The 22,507-nt window shown below is 36.3% G+C and overlaps 1 protein-coding gene and 1 long non-coding RNA gene across 5 annotated transcripts in view; one reads left to right on the top strand and one right to left on the bottom strand.

Moving 5' to 3' along the window:
• Positions 1-22,507, top strand: part of GALNT13 (polypeptide N-acetylgalactosaminyltransferase 13) — a 467,481-nt gene that overhangs the window by 427,288 nt on the left and 17,686 nt on the right. The window contains exon 10 of the mRNA XM_026492778.4: positions 3,169-3,267. Within this exon, the coding sequence (XP_026348563.1) occupies positions 3,169-3,267 (99 nt within the window). The remainder of the gene's footprint in view (positions 1-3,168; positions 3,268-22,507) is intronic.
• Positions 1-22,507, bottom strand: part of LOC113250875 (uncharacterized) — a 95,117-nt gene that overhangs the window by 50,555 nt on the left and 22,055 nt on the right. For 2 of the 4 annotated variants that reach the window (XR_003314237.4, XR_007188492.2), the window contains exons 3-4: positions 9,978-10,038; positions 2,643-5,057 (exon numbers count right to left, since the gene is read on the bottom strand). This is a non-coding gene — a long non-coding RNA (uncharacterized LOC113250875). The other 2 variants (XR_003314236.4, XR_007188493.2) reach the window with 2 other exon arrangements.

The following is a 22,507-nucleotide window of genomic DNA, read 5'->3' on the forward strand; positions in this document are numbered from 1 at the left end:
ATATCCAGCTCAATCTGGAGTCTCACTTGGTTCTATCTTAAAAATATCCCAAATTTGGGACACCTATGTGGCTCAGTTGGTTGAGCGTCAGACTCTTGGTTTTGGCTCAGTTCATGATCTTAGGGTCCTGAGATCAGGTCCCAACCCCCCACCCCATCCCTCAGGGTCCAGCTCCTGGCTCTGGGCTCCATGCAAGTCTACTTGGGATTCTTTCCCTCTGTCCCTTCCTCCCCCTCTGCCCCTCATCCCACATACACTTGCACTGTCTCTCTCTATATATAAAATAAATAAATAAGTAAATAAATCTTAAAAAAAATCCCCAATTTGACCTATCCACCTCTACTGTTATCCTACTATTGTAAGCAGCCACCATGTCTAGCTGGCATGACTGCAAGAGTACCCTTGAGTGTTTCTCTGCTTCTACTTCTGCTTCCCTCTAATCTGTTCTCCACACAGCAGCCAGAGTAAGCTATTAATAGGTCATCCTCACGCTTACAAACTTATGATTTCCTACATGCTTTAGTCTTAGATACTTCTCTCCTCCGCCCCATTCGCTGCACCCTGGCCACATTGCTAGCTTGATACTTCACTCCGTTTTCTCAGCTGCAGAGAGCATTCATTTGCTATTTCCCCTCCCTGGAATGCGCTTCCATACACATGGAAATCTGGCTGCTCTGGCTTTACTAAGGTATCTTTTCTCTGCCTGGCCTTTGCTAACCCCCTACCTGAAATAGTATAGTGCTCCTTCCATCACTTTGTCTACCCTTCAAGTTCTTGATCTCCTGACATATTATGAATGTATTTGTGTATTGCACTCTTCTCTTCTAAAATATAAACTCCATGGTGGAACGGACTAGTTTACTCTGTTCGCTTCAGTATCCTCAGCACCTTAAATGGTGTTTAGCATGAAGTATACATACTCTTGATAATATTTGTTGAGTGAATGAGTGCATTCATAAGAGAGGTTGCAGACCAAGTGTACCTATTTTTTAAAAAATAATAATAGGTTGTTACTGGGGACAAAATGCTTTGGAAGCATTCTTGAGTTCTCTGCTTACTTTGCCAAAAAGTAGGATGATATGAATCTATCAAATGTCCCTTTAAAATGCTCTGTCAGAGGATGTACTGGCCTGAATAAGGCTTTGAATCTTCTGTCATCCACCAAAGAGGCAAAATTTTATAAATGACTCAGCGTGTAGCCCCTGTAACTATTAACTAGTATCTATTCAAGTAGCATGAATCTAGCAGAGGTCCTTGGAATCAGATTCCATAGCTTACATGTAAAGGTGAATTAACCATTTTGTGAGATACTTATTCACCTAGGTATTATAATATTACACTGTTCCATATTTTTAAGGATAATAAATTACATCATTTTATTATTTCTCAAGAAGTTTGCCTTTTATGAAATGTTAACAAGAAAAATTGGTATAAAGAACTTAAAAATAAACTGGCATGTTACATATTGATTAGATTATGTGAAACATAACAGGTTGTTATATACATCATCTATCAATTGTTGTCTTTCTCAATCCTATCCAAGCTACAGGTCCCGAAAAATCTTTAACCTTTGCGTATAGGCTCAGTACCTGTGAGCCTGAACTAACCTCCATCAGATAACCTAAACCTACCAGTACGGAACATGAACATGATTTTTCTTCTTGAAGCTTGTATCTTTTCTCTTTGTTTTTTTTTTTTTTTAATATTTATTTATTTTAGAAATAGAGAAAGAAAGAGAGTGCACGAGTGAGGGGGGGTGCAGAGGGAGGGGGAGAGGGGAAGCACACTTCTTGCTGAGCAGGACATGGGGCTCCATCCAGGACCTGAGAGTCAGAAGCTTAACCTACTGAGCCACTCAGGTGCCCCTCCTTTCTCTTTAATATTCATGGTGTGTTCTGTCCTTTCTAATGGGTTGTGGCTCACATTTCCCAATGAAAGCATCTATAATCCTGTTCTAAATCTCAAGGCATTGGAACAGGGCTTGACAGTTATGCTCAGCTCTTTCCAACCCTTGTAAAGGATGAATTCCAATCCCTGCTCCTTCCAATTGCTGACTGGGGCCTTAATGCAAATCATACCACTTTTCCCAACTCTAGGAGCCATTACTTGACTTTTGGGTTCTGCATCATATAAAAAAGTGATTCGTATAAACCTAATCAGTTTTCTTTAGAAGTTTTGATCTTATTCATTTGCCCATATGAAGAAATATGTGCATAGATAACTAGGTATATTCAAGTAATGTATGAGTGAACAGTAAAATATGCGTGTTCTAGTAAGAGAGATAACTTTTCAGAAGCAGATTGGACAAATATAAATACATACATGGGGTTTAGACTAAGGGAGAAAATTAAAAACATTCATTAGAAATGCATTTTTATTCATTGGTGCTTGATTTAGTAATTTTAGCATCTTTAAACACAATGAATGGCTTTTATAATTACATATGTCTCAAATATGTATTAACATTATGTTAATTATGGAACTAATGCAGTATTTGAGTATAAACCAAGAATCTTGTGTTTGCAGTTGGCAATTTAATCTTATTTGTAAGGGATTTTTAAAGTGAAATCACCATTTAGTCTTGTAATAGCTTTTCTTAGGGTCAACTCTTTTCCATTAAGTTTGGCACTAGGGATGAAAAAAAGATGTATGAGTATGTTTTAGTTACAGAAATAAACAATAATTAATCTTTATTAACATAGGATGGAACGTCTAGTAATAAAGCAATCTAAAAACACATAAATTTGAATATTTAACCAATTTCTTTGAATTCCTTTACGTATGGTACCACAGGAGTTCAAGAATAGACTGGTTTTTTGGGTAGAGTTTGGCAACCGTCCTAATTTTAAAAGGATTTGGGGAGGAATGACTAATTTGTAATGTTTCTTCTTTCTCAGCTACTATGTTATAAACGAGGAGTGCCTCTTGATTAGATACTAATGACAATGCCATTGCTGTTCAAGTTTACTACAGTAGGAGATAGAAATTTACACGAAATTAAGAATAGACATAGTAAAGAAAAATAAATATTTAAAACAATGTGTTCTTCTTGGAAAAATTTCCTTGCAAACGTGTATTATCTCGTATCAATATACAATTTGATAACACCAGGAAGATTTTTCTGAGTTTAATCACTATCTGACTTCTGTTTTTGTGCGTTTCTTTTAGATAAGAAATGTTGAAACCAACCAATGTTTAGACAACATGGGCCGCAAGGAAAATGAAAAAGTGGGTATATTCAACTGTCATGGTATGGGAGGAAATCAGGTAAACTCTCTCTCTCTCTCTCTCTCTTTTTTTTTTTTTTATCAACTTCATCTTTGGGGGGAAAGTATTGCTGTGAAAACTATCACAGTAAACCGTGATTCACATGCCAATAGCAGTAAAGTCTTAGCTTAGGAAATTAATGGGCATTCAAATCAAGAATTAATTTGGCTATTTTGTTACCCCAAGTATCTTAAGAAAGCACTACAGAATTTAATAAATAGGGCAACACTTTCAATGAGCCCAGTTAATGAAGATAGCCAAATATTTTAGACCTATCTCATTTTACCATGTCTGAGCAAAAGAACACTACATTTTATTCTATTAACTGAATAGTATAAAATAATCCCTCCACAACCATGATGTTTTCCAATGGTGATAATTCTTAATTTCTTTTGTAAGTGTTTATGTATATGTTTTCTCTGAATTTTTGAGGTTCAGTGAATTTTAAAATGCATGATAAGCACATCTGTTACATTTGTGCTTAGACAATCTGAAGATGCCCTTTGAACCAGGTAAAAATTAAGTATTTAAACAAAACTGATGGCTGACTACCAGTCTAGGACAGCTTTTTTGTGTGTTGCAGTCCAATTATCAGAGACCTGTTGGACTATAACAAGGATCTTTGTACTCTCCTTCAGTGTTGGACAGTGGCTCTGCAGGGTGGGTCGTGTGGCAGTTGCTTAGCTATGAGTGTTCGGGGGAGCAGCCCTGCTGTCCTGGCCATTTTGAGAGGCAGAATTTGGAGCTCGAGGTAGCTAATCCTCTGTAGACAAGTCCGTAAAAATCGAGGAGAAACACACCAGTGAGTTCTTTATCTAGTGCATTAGAGTGAAGTTAGGAAGTAAAAGTTATTCTATGCAGCACAACATCATGGTTATATAGGGAATGCAGCTGAATGTGTCAAAAATCTACAGGGAAAAAGCAATAGCCCTGTTGAGTTTGGCACCGTACCTCAAAGAGGCCCTGTGTGAGTCAGTGGAGAACATTCAAAAAAGAAATTTTTCTCTTAAAAAACAAAACAAAAAATTAAAATCCTAATTAGTGTTCCAAAATTTCAACTTAAGCAGAAAAATATTTAAATCAAATTTTCTAAGTGACAGCATGGAAAAATAACTTTATGAAAGAAAATAATAGGAAAACCAATACAGACAGAAAAATGGCAGAACATTCAGAAATGGTCCAGCTTTTATATTAATTCACAATGACTGTGAGAGGCCTCTACTACCAAAACCAATGGAATCCCAATGAATTCAGCTAGAAATGGCAAACAGCTTAACTGTTAGAGGACTAAAAATGTGCACGGTTTAATTTTTCACAAATGGAAGTAAGAAATCTGAAGGTAGTCAACTCTTGACATTTGTTCAGGTCTTTAATGACTTTAACAAGAAATCAAAAACTTTCTGACTTTCCATTCTTCAATCCTTAAAATTAACTTTTATCATCAGCTGGTCACATAAGGGTTGCTGAAACTCCAGACATCATATCCACATTCAAGGCAGGAAGAAGTTGGGGTAGAGAAGAGAAGAGCTGCAGTAGCCATGACTGTCCTTCTACTAGGAAAAACAAGACTCCCTAAAGGCTTTTTACACCCCTCCCTGTAAGTCTCTTTGTCCAGAAATGTGGTACTTGAATACCTCTACACAAAAACATGGAGTATTTTACTGCACTTACATGTGTCAATGTCCTCACGTTTATTTACCATGGATACTGGGAGGACATGCAGAACTGTCTCCATAATGTGTTTCATCAGCTGATGAAAAAAGTCAGCTGATCATCTGCACCATGATGACCTACAGAATTAAAAAAAAAAAAAACACATTATTTAGGACATCATTCTGATTCTAATGCAGATGAAAATGAAAATAGGAAATGAAAAAGAAGATAACCTGGATGAATTATCCTCATTGATTTTTTAAGTTGCCATAGTTAATATTAGAAAAGATAACCAGTCAAATACCTGTATTTGTCTAAATGACACAAAATACCTGGGTCATAAATGTTAAAAATTACATTACTCATTTATGAGTGTTCAAATACCCAAAAATAAGCTATCCAACTCCACCATAACCTTCTTATTGGTGGGGAATATGTCTTATTTTTCTCTTCATCTCTAGTACTTGGCCGAGGGCCTGGGATATGGTAGGTAACTAATAACTAATAGTCTAGTAAATAAATGAAAGAATTCATGATCAGAACAACAGACTTATACCTTAGTACTGTGTAGACATTGCCATAGAATGCTGTTATTGTCATAGTAACCAAAAGTATGTAAAGACACCAATCTTAGGGATTTATAAATAAACAAACAGTAAGTAAAAACCCATGCCTATATGTATTCTAATGTCTCTACATTGTCAACTTAATGACAAGGTAGAAATTAAAACCAATGTTTTACCATCTACATGAATAGTTATTCATGTCTACAGATATTCGTAGAAGAAAGTTTATAGGAGCCCTTTTTGCTATAACACAAACACTGGACACAACTAAATATTTACCAAGACAGGAATGTTTAAATAAATTGTGCTGCATCCATAGGACAGAATACTCCACCGCCACCAAAGTGAGGGAAAGAGGTCTATATGGATTGTCGTGGAAGATCGAGAAGGAAGGAAATGACCTCATTTATGAAAAATATATGTGAACATTTTTGTCTATAAAGTATGTATAATATCTATATATAGATGCAATATAATCTGTTAGAAATGCATAGCAGTCTATCTGGAATATAATTACCTCTGATGAGAAGAATGAGTTAGAATGGGAAACTACTTTTTACGCCACATTTATTTATTTATATATATATAATATATAGCTGTATTTATATATATATAACTTTCATAATTAAATAAAAATTGAGAAAATTGAACTATTGAGAATAAAAGTATCATTTTATTTTGTTTTTTTTAACAATTTTATTTATTTGAGAGAGAGACAGAGAGAGAGGGAGAGAGAACATGAGAAGGGGGAGCAGCAGAGGGAGAGGGAGAAGCAGGCTACCCGCTTATCCCAGGACCCTTGGAATCCTGACCTGAGCTGAAGGCAGACGCTTAACCGACTGAGCCACCTGGGCCCCAAAAGAGTATCATTTTAGAGCATTGCTCTGACCTGATTAATTGGGTCATTTATGGTAAATTACTTAATATTTTTTAGCTTTACTATTTTATTTATAAAACGGGTAAAAGACTTTCACCCATTTTTTTTCCTCCAAAGATTAGTAAAATTTATATAATAACTGACACTAACCTGGCATATACTAGACACTCAGTACATATATTGGTCTATTGACATTAATTATTCTCTTTAGGTATTTCGATTTCTATTCTCAATTGTTTCTCTTCTCTCTATAAGAAAACAAAAGTGTTCATTCAGTGGCTAATGCCTGAGGCTAGGTAAATTCACAGTACTTCCTATGGTATTGTCAAGCTTAATAAAATGAACTGCCTCTGCTGTTGCTTTAATATATATTATGAAAGAATTAAACTGTCACATAAAACCCTATAATGATTTGTACTTTGATGGAATTCAATATTTCTTGGACAATTAATCCTAGTTAGTCCCTAATTAGGGACATGTTTACATTTTTTGCTTACTTTAGAAAGGAACAGATTTTAGGATTTTATTCTCGGAGCTACCTTCCCTGTTTTATTGTTATTCTCTTATGTTACCATGGAAGCAGTATCTATTTTTATGGTTATTTAGTTTAAAATTTTTGAAAGTAGACCCAACCCATATAAAATATTCAAGTTTCTCACTCCTGCTTTTACACAAAATTCATAAGAAATGTTAACACTGTTTTTTTTAGCGTTTCCGCTCATTTCATTTCTAAAAGAAGGTGCTTTATGTTTGTTGAAAACCATCCCTTAACCGTTTCTCCTTGCACAGTTTTGTTTTGTTTTTTTTTTAATGTTCTTGGAGATATCAGGAAGAAACTTACTTTTCAGTAGTTGCTGGAAATAATTTTCTTAAACACTTAGCACTCAAATATCCAACATACTCTCCCTCCACCCCTAGCCCCTGCAGGGCTTGGGATATGGTAGGCATGTAATAAAAACTAGCCAAATAAATGAAAGAACGCATGGAAGTTTTTGTAGCAAGAATACTGTAAAAATAAGACAGCAAGTGTAGAATTATTGTTACATTCAACATTTGATCATCTTGAGGTATTCTTTTAGAACCTTAGTAATAAAAATCTTCAGTCTCAAAGAATAATGACATAATTTGAAAGTCCATTCCTATCTGTTCTTGAAATGCTTTCATTAACACATAATGTGATAATCATTAAACACTTTCAAAAGAATGAAAATAAATAGGAATTTGATTAAAATTTGAACATAAATTTTTATAAGGGAAAGAAATACTTACAATTTCCTGGTAGAAAGTATGTTACTAAAAGTTAGTTATGGGATTATCTTCTCTATACTTCTGAAAAGATGAAATTGATTCCTGGAAGCAGTTCCATGTCCCCTAAAATGCTAATGACTCAGATTTATATCTTCATCTCCACCCTCTCTCCTGAACTCCAGAACTCCAGAATCTGTTGCCAATTAATTATTGGGAATCTCTACAGGCATCTCAAACTCAACTGTTTCCAGACTGTACTCATTTTCTTCTCTTTCGTGTAAGCATCCAAAATTGAAACCCAACATAGACACTTCTAAAGTTTGGTCACCCAATCCTGATATTTCCATGAAAATAATATGCATTGACTCTGGTCTCTAAGACCCTTTATGACTAGGGCCTCTATCTTTGTCTTAGCCTGTATCTTCTTTCACCTCTGTGGTCAGAAAACCTCATTATTTCCATACATCATATGGAATTCCAGGCATATATTCTATATATGCCACATTATAATTACAATTTGATAAAAAATCTCCAGCAATTCTCCACGGCCCAATGAATTACATAAAAATTCCTTAGTTATGTATATAGTTATGTGTTCCTTAGTTATGTATATATACAAAACCCCACATAATTTCATCCTCATCTGACTTCCCAGCATCGTCTCCCTTGATATTCTAATAGTTTTTTGTGCTGTAGATATATGTCTGATAATTTTCTATTCCCTGTAGGCTCTGTGCATTTTCACATCTCTGCAGTTCACTGATACTGTTCTCTCCACTTGCACTGTTGACCACATACTACTCCACTCACAAACTTAAGACATACTGCTTAAAACCCAAATAATTTAGCTTCTTTTTGATTCTCTCATTTGGCTAACAACTTCTTAACCTGAATAGGGCATATTTTAATGGATAGACAATAATTTATTTAATGCCCAGCACCACTGGTGAATTTTTATTGTTATAGGTGAGGCTCATCAGTAACTTCGTAGCTAAAAGCTAGTGAGCATCTGTATTTACTTCTTAAGAAATACTGTCTAGAAGTAAATTTGATAGGTCAAAAGTTATGCAACATTATAAGGCTTTTAATACATAGTGACAAATTGTGCTTTTTAAGGTTTTACTAGTTTAATGGAACTAATTGCTAAACTACAAAGAGGTGCTCTGATCAATATTTTTCACACATTACTGCCTTTGATTCCCGCAACAATCTATGAAATACATATTACTATCCTGATTTTCCTCATGTGTCTAATGGGAACCCTGAGAGATTGATAATATGATTTGGAGGTAAAGCCAGTTTGAATCTAAATCTGGCTGACTCCCCACCAATTCACTGCATTTATATTGATTTCCAACCCCGCTCCCCAAGGATTGTGATCAGACTGGACAACCCTAAACGGGTATTGTATTTTTGCTTTGTTCTGTTTTTCATCTTTGCCAATTTAGGGTGGGAAAAACATTTTATCTTTTTAAAATCATATCTGTAATGTTATCAGTGCATTTAAGCAATTTAAAAGTTGACATCAATACTCTGTAGATTTTCTAGTCATGTTTTTGCCTTTGTTTTTGCTTGCATTTTCATTGGTGGTTGAGGAAGCTCTTGTTTCTCTTCTCCACTTACAAAAATACTTTATTGAGATTATTACCTTTTATGATACATGTTCCTTTTTTTTTTTCTGATTTGACATTTTGTTTCTGGTGTGTTTTCATGTACAGACTTTTAAACAGTTTATGTAGTTCAATCATTGTTTGCCTTTATGCTTTCCCTTTTTGATGTAGAAATACGATTCTTTTTTTTTTAAAAAGATTTTATTTATTTATTTGACAGAGATAGAGACAGCCAGCGAGAGAGGGAACACAAGCAGGGGGAGTGGGAGAGGAAGAAGCAGGCTCATAGCAGAAGAGCCTGACGTGGGGCTCGATCCCATAACGCTGGGATCACGTCCTGAGCCGAAGGCAGACGCTTAACCGCTGTGCCACGCAGGCGCCCCATGCCACCCAGGCGCCCCACGATTCTTTTTTAATGAGGTGCTTTTAAATGACATTTACATCAGCTTAAAGGAGCCAATATCAAAATTGGCAAATAAGCCTTAGTCTTATTGGACATATATCTGACACTATTTTTTATATAAAATTTATATAAAATATACCTATAATTGGGTACAAGTTAGATTAATATAACATTTATAAAATAACCATTTTACTTTAATAACAAGTATCAGTATAAAATTTTTAAAAATCCAATGGTGTTTCCCTTTGAATTGCAATATCTTTTTAATCAAAAGGCAAAAAAGCAACCCCCATGCATATTGTACTCATTTTTTCTAAAGACAAAAAAATATAAAATGATGGAAAAATACTCACATTTTAGCAAATGCGTTTATAATGTTTCTCTTTCTCCCTGGAGCCACTCATTTGGAGGGAGCTAGAAAGCATATGGAAACATTCCATGTAATTTAATGTAGTAAATGATTCACAGCCATTTTTCAAGGTAGCAAGCCTTTAGGGAAGCTTATGCTAGCCATTTATTAAAACCGTGTTTTCTGCCAAGGTGAAGAAGAGATCATTAGGTCTTAGCAATACTTTCAAACAAATGTCTCCTCCACTAAAATGTGACTACTTATATTTAAGAAGAATCTAATCTTATGACAGTAAACAAATTTTGAGAGTAAATACTTCCTGTCCTTATTACAGACCCTCTTCTAGAAAGAGCTTAATTATTTTAGTAATGCATTCTAACGTACTCACAGATTGTAATGAATACATTCATTCAACAAAAATGAATTGACTTTACAGTTTGCATTTTTATCAGTACTATAATTACTTAGAAGCCCTTTCTACATTAATTTGGCCCCCTTTTAGTAAAGTTTGCACAATAGAATTAAAATCACCAGGGTAAATTTGCAAGTGAAATGAAATGGCCTAAGAGGAAAGAAGGAGCATGAGCCATTCGTTAAATGTTTAAATGAGCAGGATACATGCAAGCTGCAGGAGAGCATCATTATTTATATTAAAGAAATATCTGGTAAGCTTGGAATTGATTGAAATTTGCAGGAACTTAAATGTAGGATGTGATTCTGCCTAGTTTGCCTGGTTGGAGTGTTATCTGGCATAAAAACAAAGAGCAAATCTGTTGTGTTCAACCCCTTTCTTTCCCTGGTAGGAGTCACTCAGGGATTGTGAAATTTTTTTCTTAAGGTTTCCTATAAAATGAGCACTAAGATTGGCCATTTCTTAGATTTATCTTTTCCTCTAGGTATAATTTTATGTATCTCTATGTAATGATAGTTAATATCTATCACATGACATTTTTTTCAAAAACTATGGAAAAATTGGCAGTGCAAGTTAACCTGGAAAGCACTTTTACTATTTTACTGTAAAGTGCTTAAATTAATTCCCTGAAATCCCACATTCATTTAAATAAGCCACACCTTTGGCTTTGAGCTTTCTAGCTAGTAAGTACAAAATTGGTTATATGATTCATTATGTCAATAATATAAAAACAAGCCACCTTCAAAATGTTCAATTATTCCTGGTGTTGAAATGATAAAAATTTCTACTCTGATACCTGAAAAAGGAAAACAACAAGGAGGGACCCCAGACTAAACTTAGAGGGACAACAGTCTCTAAGAAGTCATCTTAGGTAGGGCGCCTGGGTGGTTCAGTCTCTTAAGCATCTGCCTTTGGCTCAGGTCCTGATCTCAGGGTCCTGGGATCGAGCCCCCAGTCAGGCTCCCTCCTCAGTGGGGAGTCTGCTTCCCCATCTTGCTTACGCTTTCTCATCTCTCTCTCTCTCTCTCAGATAAATTAATACAAACTTAAAAAATAAAAGTCATCTTAGGAAATGACAATGATATCAAAGTATGTCAGTGCACATAGCAGGACAAAAGAAATATTTATTCTGTTGATTAATTAATTATGGTGTACCATCCTATCAGCCTACGCTCTAAAAACCTTAAAATTAAATTTCTGTAGGGCTTAAATGTTAAAATACTTTAAGCTCTTTGGGAAATTCATGTAAATTTATATTCATTTTATTAATTACCAGAATTGTTTTTAAAACCTCCCTTAAAAAGTTAAATATCACACATTCTCATAAAGAAGAAAGTTTAATACTTCTCTAGTTTAATAAAATCCCAACACATATGCACACTACTTCTCTTATACCATCAACTTTTCTTACTGAGAAGGGTAAGCTGTTAGCACAAAAATCTACTAGAAGAAAAATGTTAGCAGCATCAGTCTGTTCCCTCAGCTCACCCTTTTATCTCCTCTGCAGTCCGTGATAAGTACAGACAGACTCCAGGCTCTCCGCTAACATTACCAACATAAGCTTGTCTGCATTCAGCCATTTAGTCCCAACAGAGCTTTTCCCCTCTGTGCTGTTTCAATCTTTTGAACTTCATTCCTCTCTCCATTTTATCTTCAAGTGCTTTTCTCCTGACTTATGCATAATTCTTCTTGATTCAACACCTTAGTCTTATGATTACTCTGAGCTGCTTCGTTGTTCAAGTAATCTTCCTGCTGACATTTTTGTAAATTTAATATTAAAAAAATTAATAATATGAATGCATGAATCTATATATAAAGAACATTAAGGTCCTTTGAAATGATCTCCTGTTTTTCCCCCCTTTGACCTACATGTGTGCCTAAATCTCACTGAGGATGTAAATAATTTAATTTGCCAGGTGAAGCAGTTTATAGTAGATGATGTGATAATTTCATCTTGACTTAATCTAGTAGTAAAAGCCATTTTATTAGCTTCTAAGTAAGGTAAACAATGTCTATGATTTCTAAATTAACAGTGTTGGCTAGCCTACTTTTATAAATTCACTGGAAGCCAAGCAGAATCCATACTTATAATTATTTGCTTTGCTGTACCTAAGATACTCTTCATCTTACTGAGGTCTTAATTCTATTATAGTTATTAAATTCTATAGAAGAGAAGTAACAGGTAAGGGTATTTCTAAGTTTTTATTTTTCTTTCAAATATGAAAGCTTGATTTTTCAGTAAAGGAAAGGTAGAACAATAAAGCCTCAGTAACAAAAAATTAGAAAAGAAATTCATATAAAAATACTTGACTAACCAGTGCCAGGGAAAGAAACATATAGTTTGGAAAAAGGAAAAATCTATAAAATCTACAAATTTTATAGCCAAATAAAATGTCAGGTATAATATTTTTGTAGCACCAAGATCCTTAAAGCATTCTTTACTTAATACTCACCAGTTTTTAAAAGGAGTTATCAGGGGTGCCCGGGTGACTCAGTCAGTTAAGCGTCTGACCCTTGGTTTGGGCTCAGGTCACGAGCTCAGGGTCGTGGGGTCAAGCCCTACATTGGGCTCCACACTGACTCTGGAACCTGCTTAAGATTCTTGTTCTCCCTTCCCTTTTGCCCCTCCCCCCTGCTTGCTCGCTCTCTCTTTCTCTCTCAAATAAGTAGAGTTATCATATATAAGGTATTATGAAGACAAACCGATTAAAGGCAAGCTTACATATTTGTGTGACAGAAAACAAAATGTTTTAGAGTTTTATTTGTTCACAATTAAGTATATATTTCATGAATATTTTGCCTGGTTAGAAATGTAAACGTAACAGTAGTGACAAAATATCAAGAAAATATCTTTCATATTTTAATGGTCCTAATTATATTTTTGTGTCAAATAAATAAGAATTGTGTCTGAGATGTCATGGGAATGTCATTGCTTTTCTGTATAAACTGCGAACAGTTCTTTCGCATTTTCTAGGCAATCCTAGTTAATAATCTATTCTAACCATTAAAACCTATCATTTTCATTTAAATAGAAGTATACCAATAATTTCTTCTTTGCATAAACTATTTTTCTATGATTAATTGCATTCTACACTAAAGCACAGATCAGCAGTATGAGTTGGCTTTGTTATTTATATTTTTAATGCTTTTTTAAGAATAGAGCATGAATTTTTGGTCCCAACAGCCTCTGACAGTGATGGAGGTGAAAGCTGTTATATACTGAACACTATTCCTATAGTAGACCTTTACCAGATGCTTTAAATATACATAAAATTTGATTCTCAGAATAACCCTAATAGAAAGGTATCATAAATAGTTTCCACTTTTCATATACCTTATTACACTACATCATACTTGATCTGAGTCAGCTTTGGTAAAAAGTAAAGATAATATCAGAAGACCTGAGCGTCAAAATTGCTCTCTGCCTATCTTAGTCTGCTCAGGCCGCCACAACACAAGATCCTAGACTGGGTGGTCTCAACAACAGAACATTTATTCTCTCAAGTCCTGGAGGCTTGGAAGTCTCAGGTCAGGGTGCTAGCATGGTCAGGTTCTGGCAGGGACATTTTCCTGGCTGGCACCCTGCCACATTCTGGCTGTGTCTTCACGTGGCAGAAGGAGAGCTAGCTCTGGTCTCTCTCTTCCTCTCCCTGTAAGGGCACTAATCCCATTATTGGGGCCCTACCCTCATGACCTCATCTAAACCTAATTAATTCCCAAAGACCTTACCTGCAAATGCCATAGCATTGGCAGCTAGGGTCAACATAACAACTGGGGAGAAGGGGAAACACAAACATCCAGTTCCTAGCAGAGGCTGTATGGAAGTCCTTTCTGCCTTCAGTTTCTAATACTGTAGTTGATACAGCTGAACTAGGTGCTCACCAGTTCTCATATTCTTTATCCCTACCGTTAGAAGAGCAAGAGCAGCAAGTCCAGATGATTTGTGAAATCTTTGTTCCAGTGACAAAGGACATGAATTTAGAAAGCTAGAATTTAGAAAAAAAAAATATTTATATATATATAAATATATATAAATATATAAATATTTATATATATATATAAATGTTTTGGACAATGTCTTAGAACAATGTGAAAATTTTAAGCAATCTGTCAGTCACCAAAACCTAATGATTTAAAGGAAAAAAAAAAAACAACTGAACACTATATGTAAACCCAGCATCGTATGGGCACCAAGAGCAATATAAAAATATACCCAAAACTCAAACTCTCTTTTTGTATATAGGGAAGTTGGAAAAGATGCTATTTGTACATGACATGGAATCCTTCCATGAATGTCCCTAAGAGAATTTCATACTGCACTGAGTATTAGGAAGAGTTGGTTGTCTCCTGAGAAACAGGTTTTTCTTTTTTTACTACCAAATACATGGTTCATCCAGAGAAAATAAATAATATTTTATGGAAAAATATATATATTGGCCTTATATTGGATTCTTTCATTCTTTTCATTTTTATTTACCATTGTTTATGCAGATTGATTTTTTCTCTTCTCGCTGTATGTTACTTATCTATGTTAAATTGTTTAAATCTACTTCCACTTTTTTACAAGATGAAATATAAATAAATAGGCACACAATCCCTATACTCAATCCCAAAGAGAATACAAAAACAATCATTTTTGAAACAAAAAGTATTTGTACTGCTATGCCTTAGGAGGCATTCAGAGAAAGGTCCGATAAGAACAGGAGTGGGTCTGAAAGGCTTCACACAACTGTCAGTGAGCAGGGGAATGGAGTGTCAGTAAGGACAGCGGGGATACTGGTCCAAATGGAGTAGAAGGCCTGGACTGAGGAGAGTGGAACATTAAGTTTTAAAGTAGAGGAGCTAAGATTATAATAGAATGTAAATGTCAAGCAAGGGAATTTTGATTTGAAGGGACAAAAGTAGCAAAGAGCTTTCAGACCGCAAAGATTGTCAAAGAAGAGCTTGTAACCTATTCCTAATACAACCTCATGAAAATACTTGGACATGAAATTATGTTATTAAAAATGACATGGTGAATACAGCCAAAATGAAAAGAGCTTTTTATTCTTGTTATTTAGTACCCAAGTGTAATTTCACCACAAGCAGGGGCAGACTATAGAACTTTCTTTCAGTTCATTTCTTTTATTCTTTTATCAAAGGACTTGATCCAATAGAGAGCAAGAAGCTACATGTAGTATATACAGAAATGATACCTTTCCATTAAAGAAAAAAAGGTTTCAGTAGGTTACCATAGAAACAGCCTAGCGTCCATTCCAGTTTCTAATAAAGGATCTTCATCTTCTAATGAAAACCTACCAGATAGGTATATTTCTACTCCAACTTTCTAGTTGCTAACTTCCTAAATAGATTTGAGGATGCTCTTTTTATTTACAAGAAGTAAACTGTGTGCATCTGGTGGGGGGATGCAGAATTTTTTTAAAAGAAATTTTTTGGCAAAAAAAATAAATAAACCTGGCAAATTCAGAGGTGCGTTTTATGCTCATTGCAACATCAAGGAATGATCAAAGTGGTCTTTACAGTTCCCAGGGGCCGGTGTTCAACCAATGTCTTACACTTGATTAAGAGCAAGTGCCACTTCTATGTGGCAAAAATGGTCGCATTATAATTCCATCTACTAAAGAGAACTTTTCTTCATCTTGCCAGTGAAAAACAAGTAGCCAAAACAAGATTTATTACAGGAGTCTTAATGTGTTACAGATAAATCTAATATAAAGATATGGCCCTCAATTTTAGACTAAAGTTTTTAGAGACATGTTAAAATTGATCTCTGAGATCTCCTGTAAAGAAGAATTCCAAATAATTTATGTAGATAATCCCCCTTCCAGAAAGTAGAATTTAACTCTTTTGCGCCCCCCCCCCCCCCCGCATGTGGACTGTGTTTATTGACTTGCTTTCAAACAGTAAAACATAAAAGCTGCTGCTGCTGCTGGTGGTGGTGGTAACTTTATGGTGGAGAAACATGGTCGATACTACCTTGGGTAAGTGGCCAGGCCTCCGCATCATGAGTCATGTTGGTACCATACACCCCTGATATGATGTGATGAGAATGGTACTTCGCCTTCATGGTCTTCCTTTCAAAAACATTCTAACCACAAGATAAACATTAGACAAACTGAAACTGGTAGACATTCTGTAAAATACCTAAACCTGTTTTGAGGACAAAACTGTCAAAGTCATCAAAAAGATGAAAGTCTGAGCATCTGTCAGAGTAGGCTGAGGAGACATGGTGACTAAATGTAATATGGTATCGGATGAGATCCTGGAAAAAAAATGAACGTGGGATCAAATGGACACTTTAGGGAAAAACAGTGAAATCTGAATAGTCTAAAGTTTAATTTTCTAAGTATCCAAGAAGCAAATGTTAAGTGTGTGAAAAGAGCATAGGATTTGGCGGCTGATAGACTGTATTTCAAAGACAGGTTCTCATAAACTGAGTGACGTGGGGGAATCTATTTAATCTTTTCAAGCACCCTACTCCTCACTTGTAAAGGAGGAAATACAATGCTTACCTTGAAAGGTTATTGAAGAAACATATAATATGTGATATGTGGTCTATCATATCTCCATATATAATATACTTAAAATGACTTCCATCTTGCCTAACACAGCAGGTGCTCCCCAAATGGCATGTACTTTGCTTCCATTTGCTTGCAGCCCAGCATCCAAAGGCTCTATCCAACCTCTATCCCTTTGCCTGAGCACCTGTCAGAGTAGGCTTTCACTGCCAGAGGCCGCTTTGCCCACCTAGTCTCTCCCGGGGGATTACTTCTACCCAGAAACACACCTCAAGCCAACTGAGGGCAGATGGCAAATGTTATCCCAGCTTCTTCACCCTTCGAGGGGACTGCTTGTTCTATACCAGAGATCCCCAAAGGTTTAAGCTTCAGTTACCCACAGTACAATTAATTTGTAAGGTACCCTTTGTTCTTTTTCCTTACCTTTTCACCTACTAGGCTTTCCTGGGATCATCTAATTAATGAACTACTTATACTTGAATCTTTGTTTCAGTTGCAAACTAAGTAGAGCAAGGAGTAGATCTTTGTTTGCAGCAATGATGAGTGCCATAAATCTAAAGGACTACTTTAAGCTTGGAACCACCTAAGAAAAATTGAGTTTTATTTGCATCCAGTGCAAATGTTGTAGTAATCTGGAGGTTAATTTTTTAATTATGTTTAATCGAAAGAGTAGTTTACAGATTAGAAGCAGTTGTACCTGATACACAATAGGTGTATCTTTGTGCCATCTAGGGCATTCTAATTTGCCTTTTGAGGAGTTTTATATTTTTAATCCTTTTTGTCTAATTATTATGCCATATACCAGACTTTCAAGAAGCACCTAATGATAAAATGTAAGTGAATACCTTTTAAGATAGGAAATATTACCAACATACCAGTAAAAATACATTCGTAAAGGATGGCACAAAGTCTTGCACCACAAATCTGTGGCTAATAAACAAACAAATATACTAGTTTATATAGCTGTCACATGAATGATATATATTATCACTGCTATGTCTACATTTTCAGGCATAAATCAGTTAAGAACCTCAAAGACCAAATATCTTGGTGCTCCATGGTACCAACCAACGAGACAATGATAGAGGGAAAGTATATATATATATATATATATATATTTTTTTTTAAAGATTTTATTAGAGACAGTGACAGAGCATGCACAGGTGGGGAGGAGAGGGAGAAGCAGGGTTCCCGCTGAGCAGGGAGCCCAATGCAGGGCTCGATCCCAGGACCCTGAGATCATGACCTGAGCCAAAGGCAGACACTTAACCGACTGAGCCACCCAGGTTCCTCTGCGTATGTCTTGAGAGTAGGACAGTACTCAAATAATGGGCTTTGGGAAATGACACAGACCCGCATCTGGGACTTTCCTCTGCTACTCATCGGAACCAGAGTTACTGTGAGCCTTTGTCAAAATCTTGGCTTCCTCAGCTTGGAGAAGGGATGAAGACGGCCCCTGTTTTCTGGGCTACTTCATTCAGGGGTTGAATGAGATAATTCATGTAAACTCTAAGCATAGTACTTGCCGCAAGTAACATCTCAGTTATTATTTGCTCAAAATCTAGGCATACAATCCACATTTGATGACATTCTGTCTCATCTTTGTGCTCTTTTATTTTTAAAATCTTGCTGTCCCAATAACAAATGCTAAAGATATATTTTTGAACTTCTATGGAAACAGTTCTAGGAAAAGAATATTTGCCCAATAATTACTTATTGAGTTGAAATGAAAACAGTTCGTCTTTGGAATCTCTAGTCCATTTTGTAAAAAAAACTGAGCAAGGGAGTAAGGTAATAGAATAAGCAGGATACACTAATACTATAACAAACCGTGACATTTCTTCTATTTGTTTTCCTTCTACTTCATTGTTCAGTCTTCCCATTTTAAACACTACTGCTGTTAAAGTTGATGTATGTTTAATACTTTACTCTGTCTTGAAGTGTTTTCAAGGAAGTTTCCAAATTTTCAAAATGACTAAGTGATGGGATGCAAAAGGCAGTGTAATCAAGTGAAAGAAAAATGCCAATGAGTTTGGGGTCTGGAGAAACTTCTGTCACTAAGTGGCTCTGGCCACGTATCTGAAACCTGTAACTCCACTGGCTTCGGTTCTTCATCTGGAAAGCGAAGCACTTGGCATATAGTGACAGAGTCCCTTCAAACTGTGAACTTTTATAGTAAATAGGAAGAACTCAACAGAAGTATTTTATAAACTCCCAACTAAGTCTAGAAAAATCACAACCTCTATAATAAAGCTGGATCAAACACACTTGTGAACCTTTTAAACACACATGGGATATATATGAACATAATGTAAATATATAAAAATCAGTGTGCGTATTGCAAATGTCTTCGTGTTAGGATGGAAGGAAGGAACCCCTGTAGCAATGCAGAGCCAGCAGAGGGCGTTCAGTTCCTGAGCCCCTTGCACAGAACAGGGAACCGGCTCTGCCTCTTGCGTTGCTTAAACAGTTTTGCCAGCAGCTGCTTATGCTACAAATCCGAGCAAAATTTGTTTGCAGTTTTTCAAATTTCAGATTTTTCAAAGGGGTAAAGATAAAAGTGGTTTTAAAGAATAACTATACAACATTAGGATTTTAAGCATGACATGTATAGACAGATTCTTTCATTGTGTGAAACAAAGCATTATGAAAAATATTTTAGATCATTCTCCCAACAGTCCTTGAAAATTGTCGAAATGTTTTATTTGTAGATATTTGGAGAAGTATAACATAAATGCCTTTGAACATACTCCCCAAAGTGAAAAATACAGAACAAACCATATGCATATGTGAAGTAATGAAAATGCTTACTTTCTCTGAAAAAAAAATGTTAAGATTGAAAGGAACTGAGATTGAAATTGGCTATCATCTTTTATATGTTAGGAATTGTTCCTAAACTCATTTGAGTACATCAGTTCAGAGACAGAAATTGGTCTCTATAAAGTCTACAATAAAAGCAGGTAATTCACCTCATCACAGTCAAGAGCCACTTTATGAAGATATATTTAAATAGAAAAATTATTGTAAAAATGATTGATGCTTTCGGAAGGCATAACTGGGTGTTATAATTTTCAGCCCAGACACCAAGATGCAATAGATGTGAAATCTAAAATCAGAATTCCCTATGCAAAATTTGCAATGACAATTTGGAAACTGCTTCCATGACTTTTAGACCCTTCGACCATCGTACAGAATCAAAGCAGGTGTACGGTTTCTTAGGGCTGTCGTAACAAACTCCCACAAACGGTGGGGCTTGAACAAGAGAAGTTTATTGTCTCTTCATCCTTGAGGCTACAAGTCAGAAATCACGGTGTCAGGAAGGGCATATTCCTTCCGAAACCTGTAAGGGAGAAGCGTTTGTTGCTGCTTTTAACTTCTGGTGTTTGCCTGCAATCCCCGTGGCTTGTAGATGATGCATCGCTCAGATTTCTGCCTCCGCCATTACAGAGGCATTGTTTTCTGTGTATGTCTCCATCTCTGTCTTCTCCTAAGGACACCATTTTGGATTAAGGGTCCATCCTACCCAGTGTGATCTCATGGTTGCTTATCTAATTATATCTGCAATGACCTTACTTCCAAACAGGTTCACGTTCTGAGGTGCTTAGAGGTAAGGACCTCAGCATTTCTTTTGGGGTACACAGTTCAACCCATAACAGGAGGTTATCACAAGGTGGAGAAGATTAAGGTTTTCTAGGAAAAGAGCAGTTGCCCTCCCTCTAGATAGGAGGGGGTGGGATTCTAGCTTCCAGAGACAAGCCTTACTGAGAGAGGGAGTCAGGGCAGGGGCAGCTTCCTGGGTGTGCAACCCATGCCATCAAGTAGGGCCCTACAATTTGAAAGCCTTCATAAATTTTGAACAATAAATCCTGCATTTGCATTTTGCACTAGGCCCTGCAGATTATGGAGAACACCATTTTAAGAGCTTGCTTGGTACATGCTTCATGCTCGTGGGGAACGTGGCAGGCTGTGACTTGACTCACACACACTAAAGCTGGCCTGTGACAACCGAACTGAGGGGATTGCACCGTCTGAGTCAGCTCACCTCCCCAAGTTGGTCAAGTCATAAAAAGCAGCCCACTTATAAAATATGCATTGTCCTTTTCGTTAGCGCTGCAGCGAGAGCTGCTTAGCAATGGGAATCTCTAGAGAACCAAGAACACGCTCAGGAGAAGGAGCTTTACATTTCTGCCATGCCAGAGAACAGGAAGGAGTTATCAAGAGACAGTTTAGGTAAGACCTCTTCTACTTGTATGACCCTGGAGGAATCAAAACCCAATTAGCAGCCCAGGGGAATTTGGGAGTGGGCAAGAGAGAGTAGAAAGAAAAGAAGCTCTCAAGATGGTAAAATAGAGAAGTTAACCAAGCCCTATCCCACTGCAGACTTCCAACCTAAAGCACGTCCAATTTCAAGAAAGGAAGAAGATTTGGGATTACATTTCATTCAGTATTTCGATTAATAATATTAAACAGACCATTCTAATTTCTGAACTGAATCCCCAGGGGTCCTGGACAGATAAGCAGAAAAACCTATAGTTTTCATCTACTGGTTAGGGAAAGATGCATTATTTATTCCAATGTAAGGGGTTAGGGATTGGTGTTAGGGGCTGAATTGTGTCCCCTTCTCCATCCATATGTTGCAGTTCTAATCCCAGTATCTCCGAATGTGACTACATTCGGAGATACAGGGTCTTTAAAGATGTGATTGAAATAAAATGAGATCATTAGGGTGGGCCCTAACCTAATATGGATTTTTTTTTTTTTTATAAGAAGAAGTGATTAGGACACAGGCACAGAGGGAAGACCATGGAAGACACAGGGAAAAAATGGTCATCTACAAGCAAAAGAGAGAGGTGCACAGATACCCTGATCTGGAACTTGTGGCCTCCAGTAACTCTGAGGAGATTAAAAGCCACCTAGTCCATGGCACTTTGTTATGGGAGCCCTAGCAAACTAATACAATAGGAGACAATAAAAGCTGAATTGTTATAGTCATCAAAGTAGTTTTGGAAGGGCCCCCAAAGTGGAACAAAGGATCTGTCACTTCTTATAAGATAGCTGAACTTAATTGAGTAAAATTGGCCTTTTTAGTGGTTGTTTCCAGAGCTAGCTTGACCAACAGACTACAGAGGAAGATGTGTAATGCTAGATGCCTCATAATTTTATGTGTTAAAACAAATATGAAGATTAGATGCAAAACAGAATTTTCAAAGCACCATAAACTATTGCATCTATACAGTTCATGTGAAGAGCTCTGCTTACTATGCTTTGCATAATGTTAACTTGGTATGCATAGGAATGTGAAGGTAGGGATGTCTGGGTGGCTCAGTTGGTTAAGTGTCTGCCTTCAGCCCAGGGCATGATCCCAGGGTCCTGGGATCAAGTCCTGAATCAGACTCCTTGCTCAGCAGAGCACCTGCTTCTCCCTTTGCCTGCCGCTCCCCCTGTTGTGCGCTCTCTCTGACAAATAAATAAAATCTTAAAAAAAAAAAAAAGGAATATGAATGTAATTGTATAATATAACAAAAGGAATTTAATATACGAATCATATCACACGTGGTTTCTAACACAGGTGCTCAATTAATGTTAACTTCCTCCATATTCCTC

The sequence above is a fragment of the Ursus arctos genome, unplaced genomic scaffold, assembly GCF_023065955.2.
Source record: "Ursus arctos isolate Adak ecotype North America unplaced genomic scaffold, UrsArc2.0 scaffold_1, whole genome shotgun sequence".
Classification (NCBI taxonomy): domain Eukaryota; kingdom Metazoa; phylum Chordata; class Mammalia; order Carnivora; family Ursidae; genus Ursus; species Ursus arctos.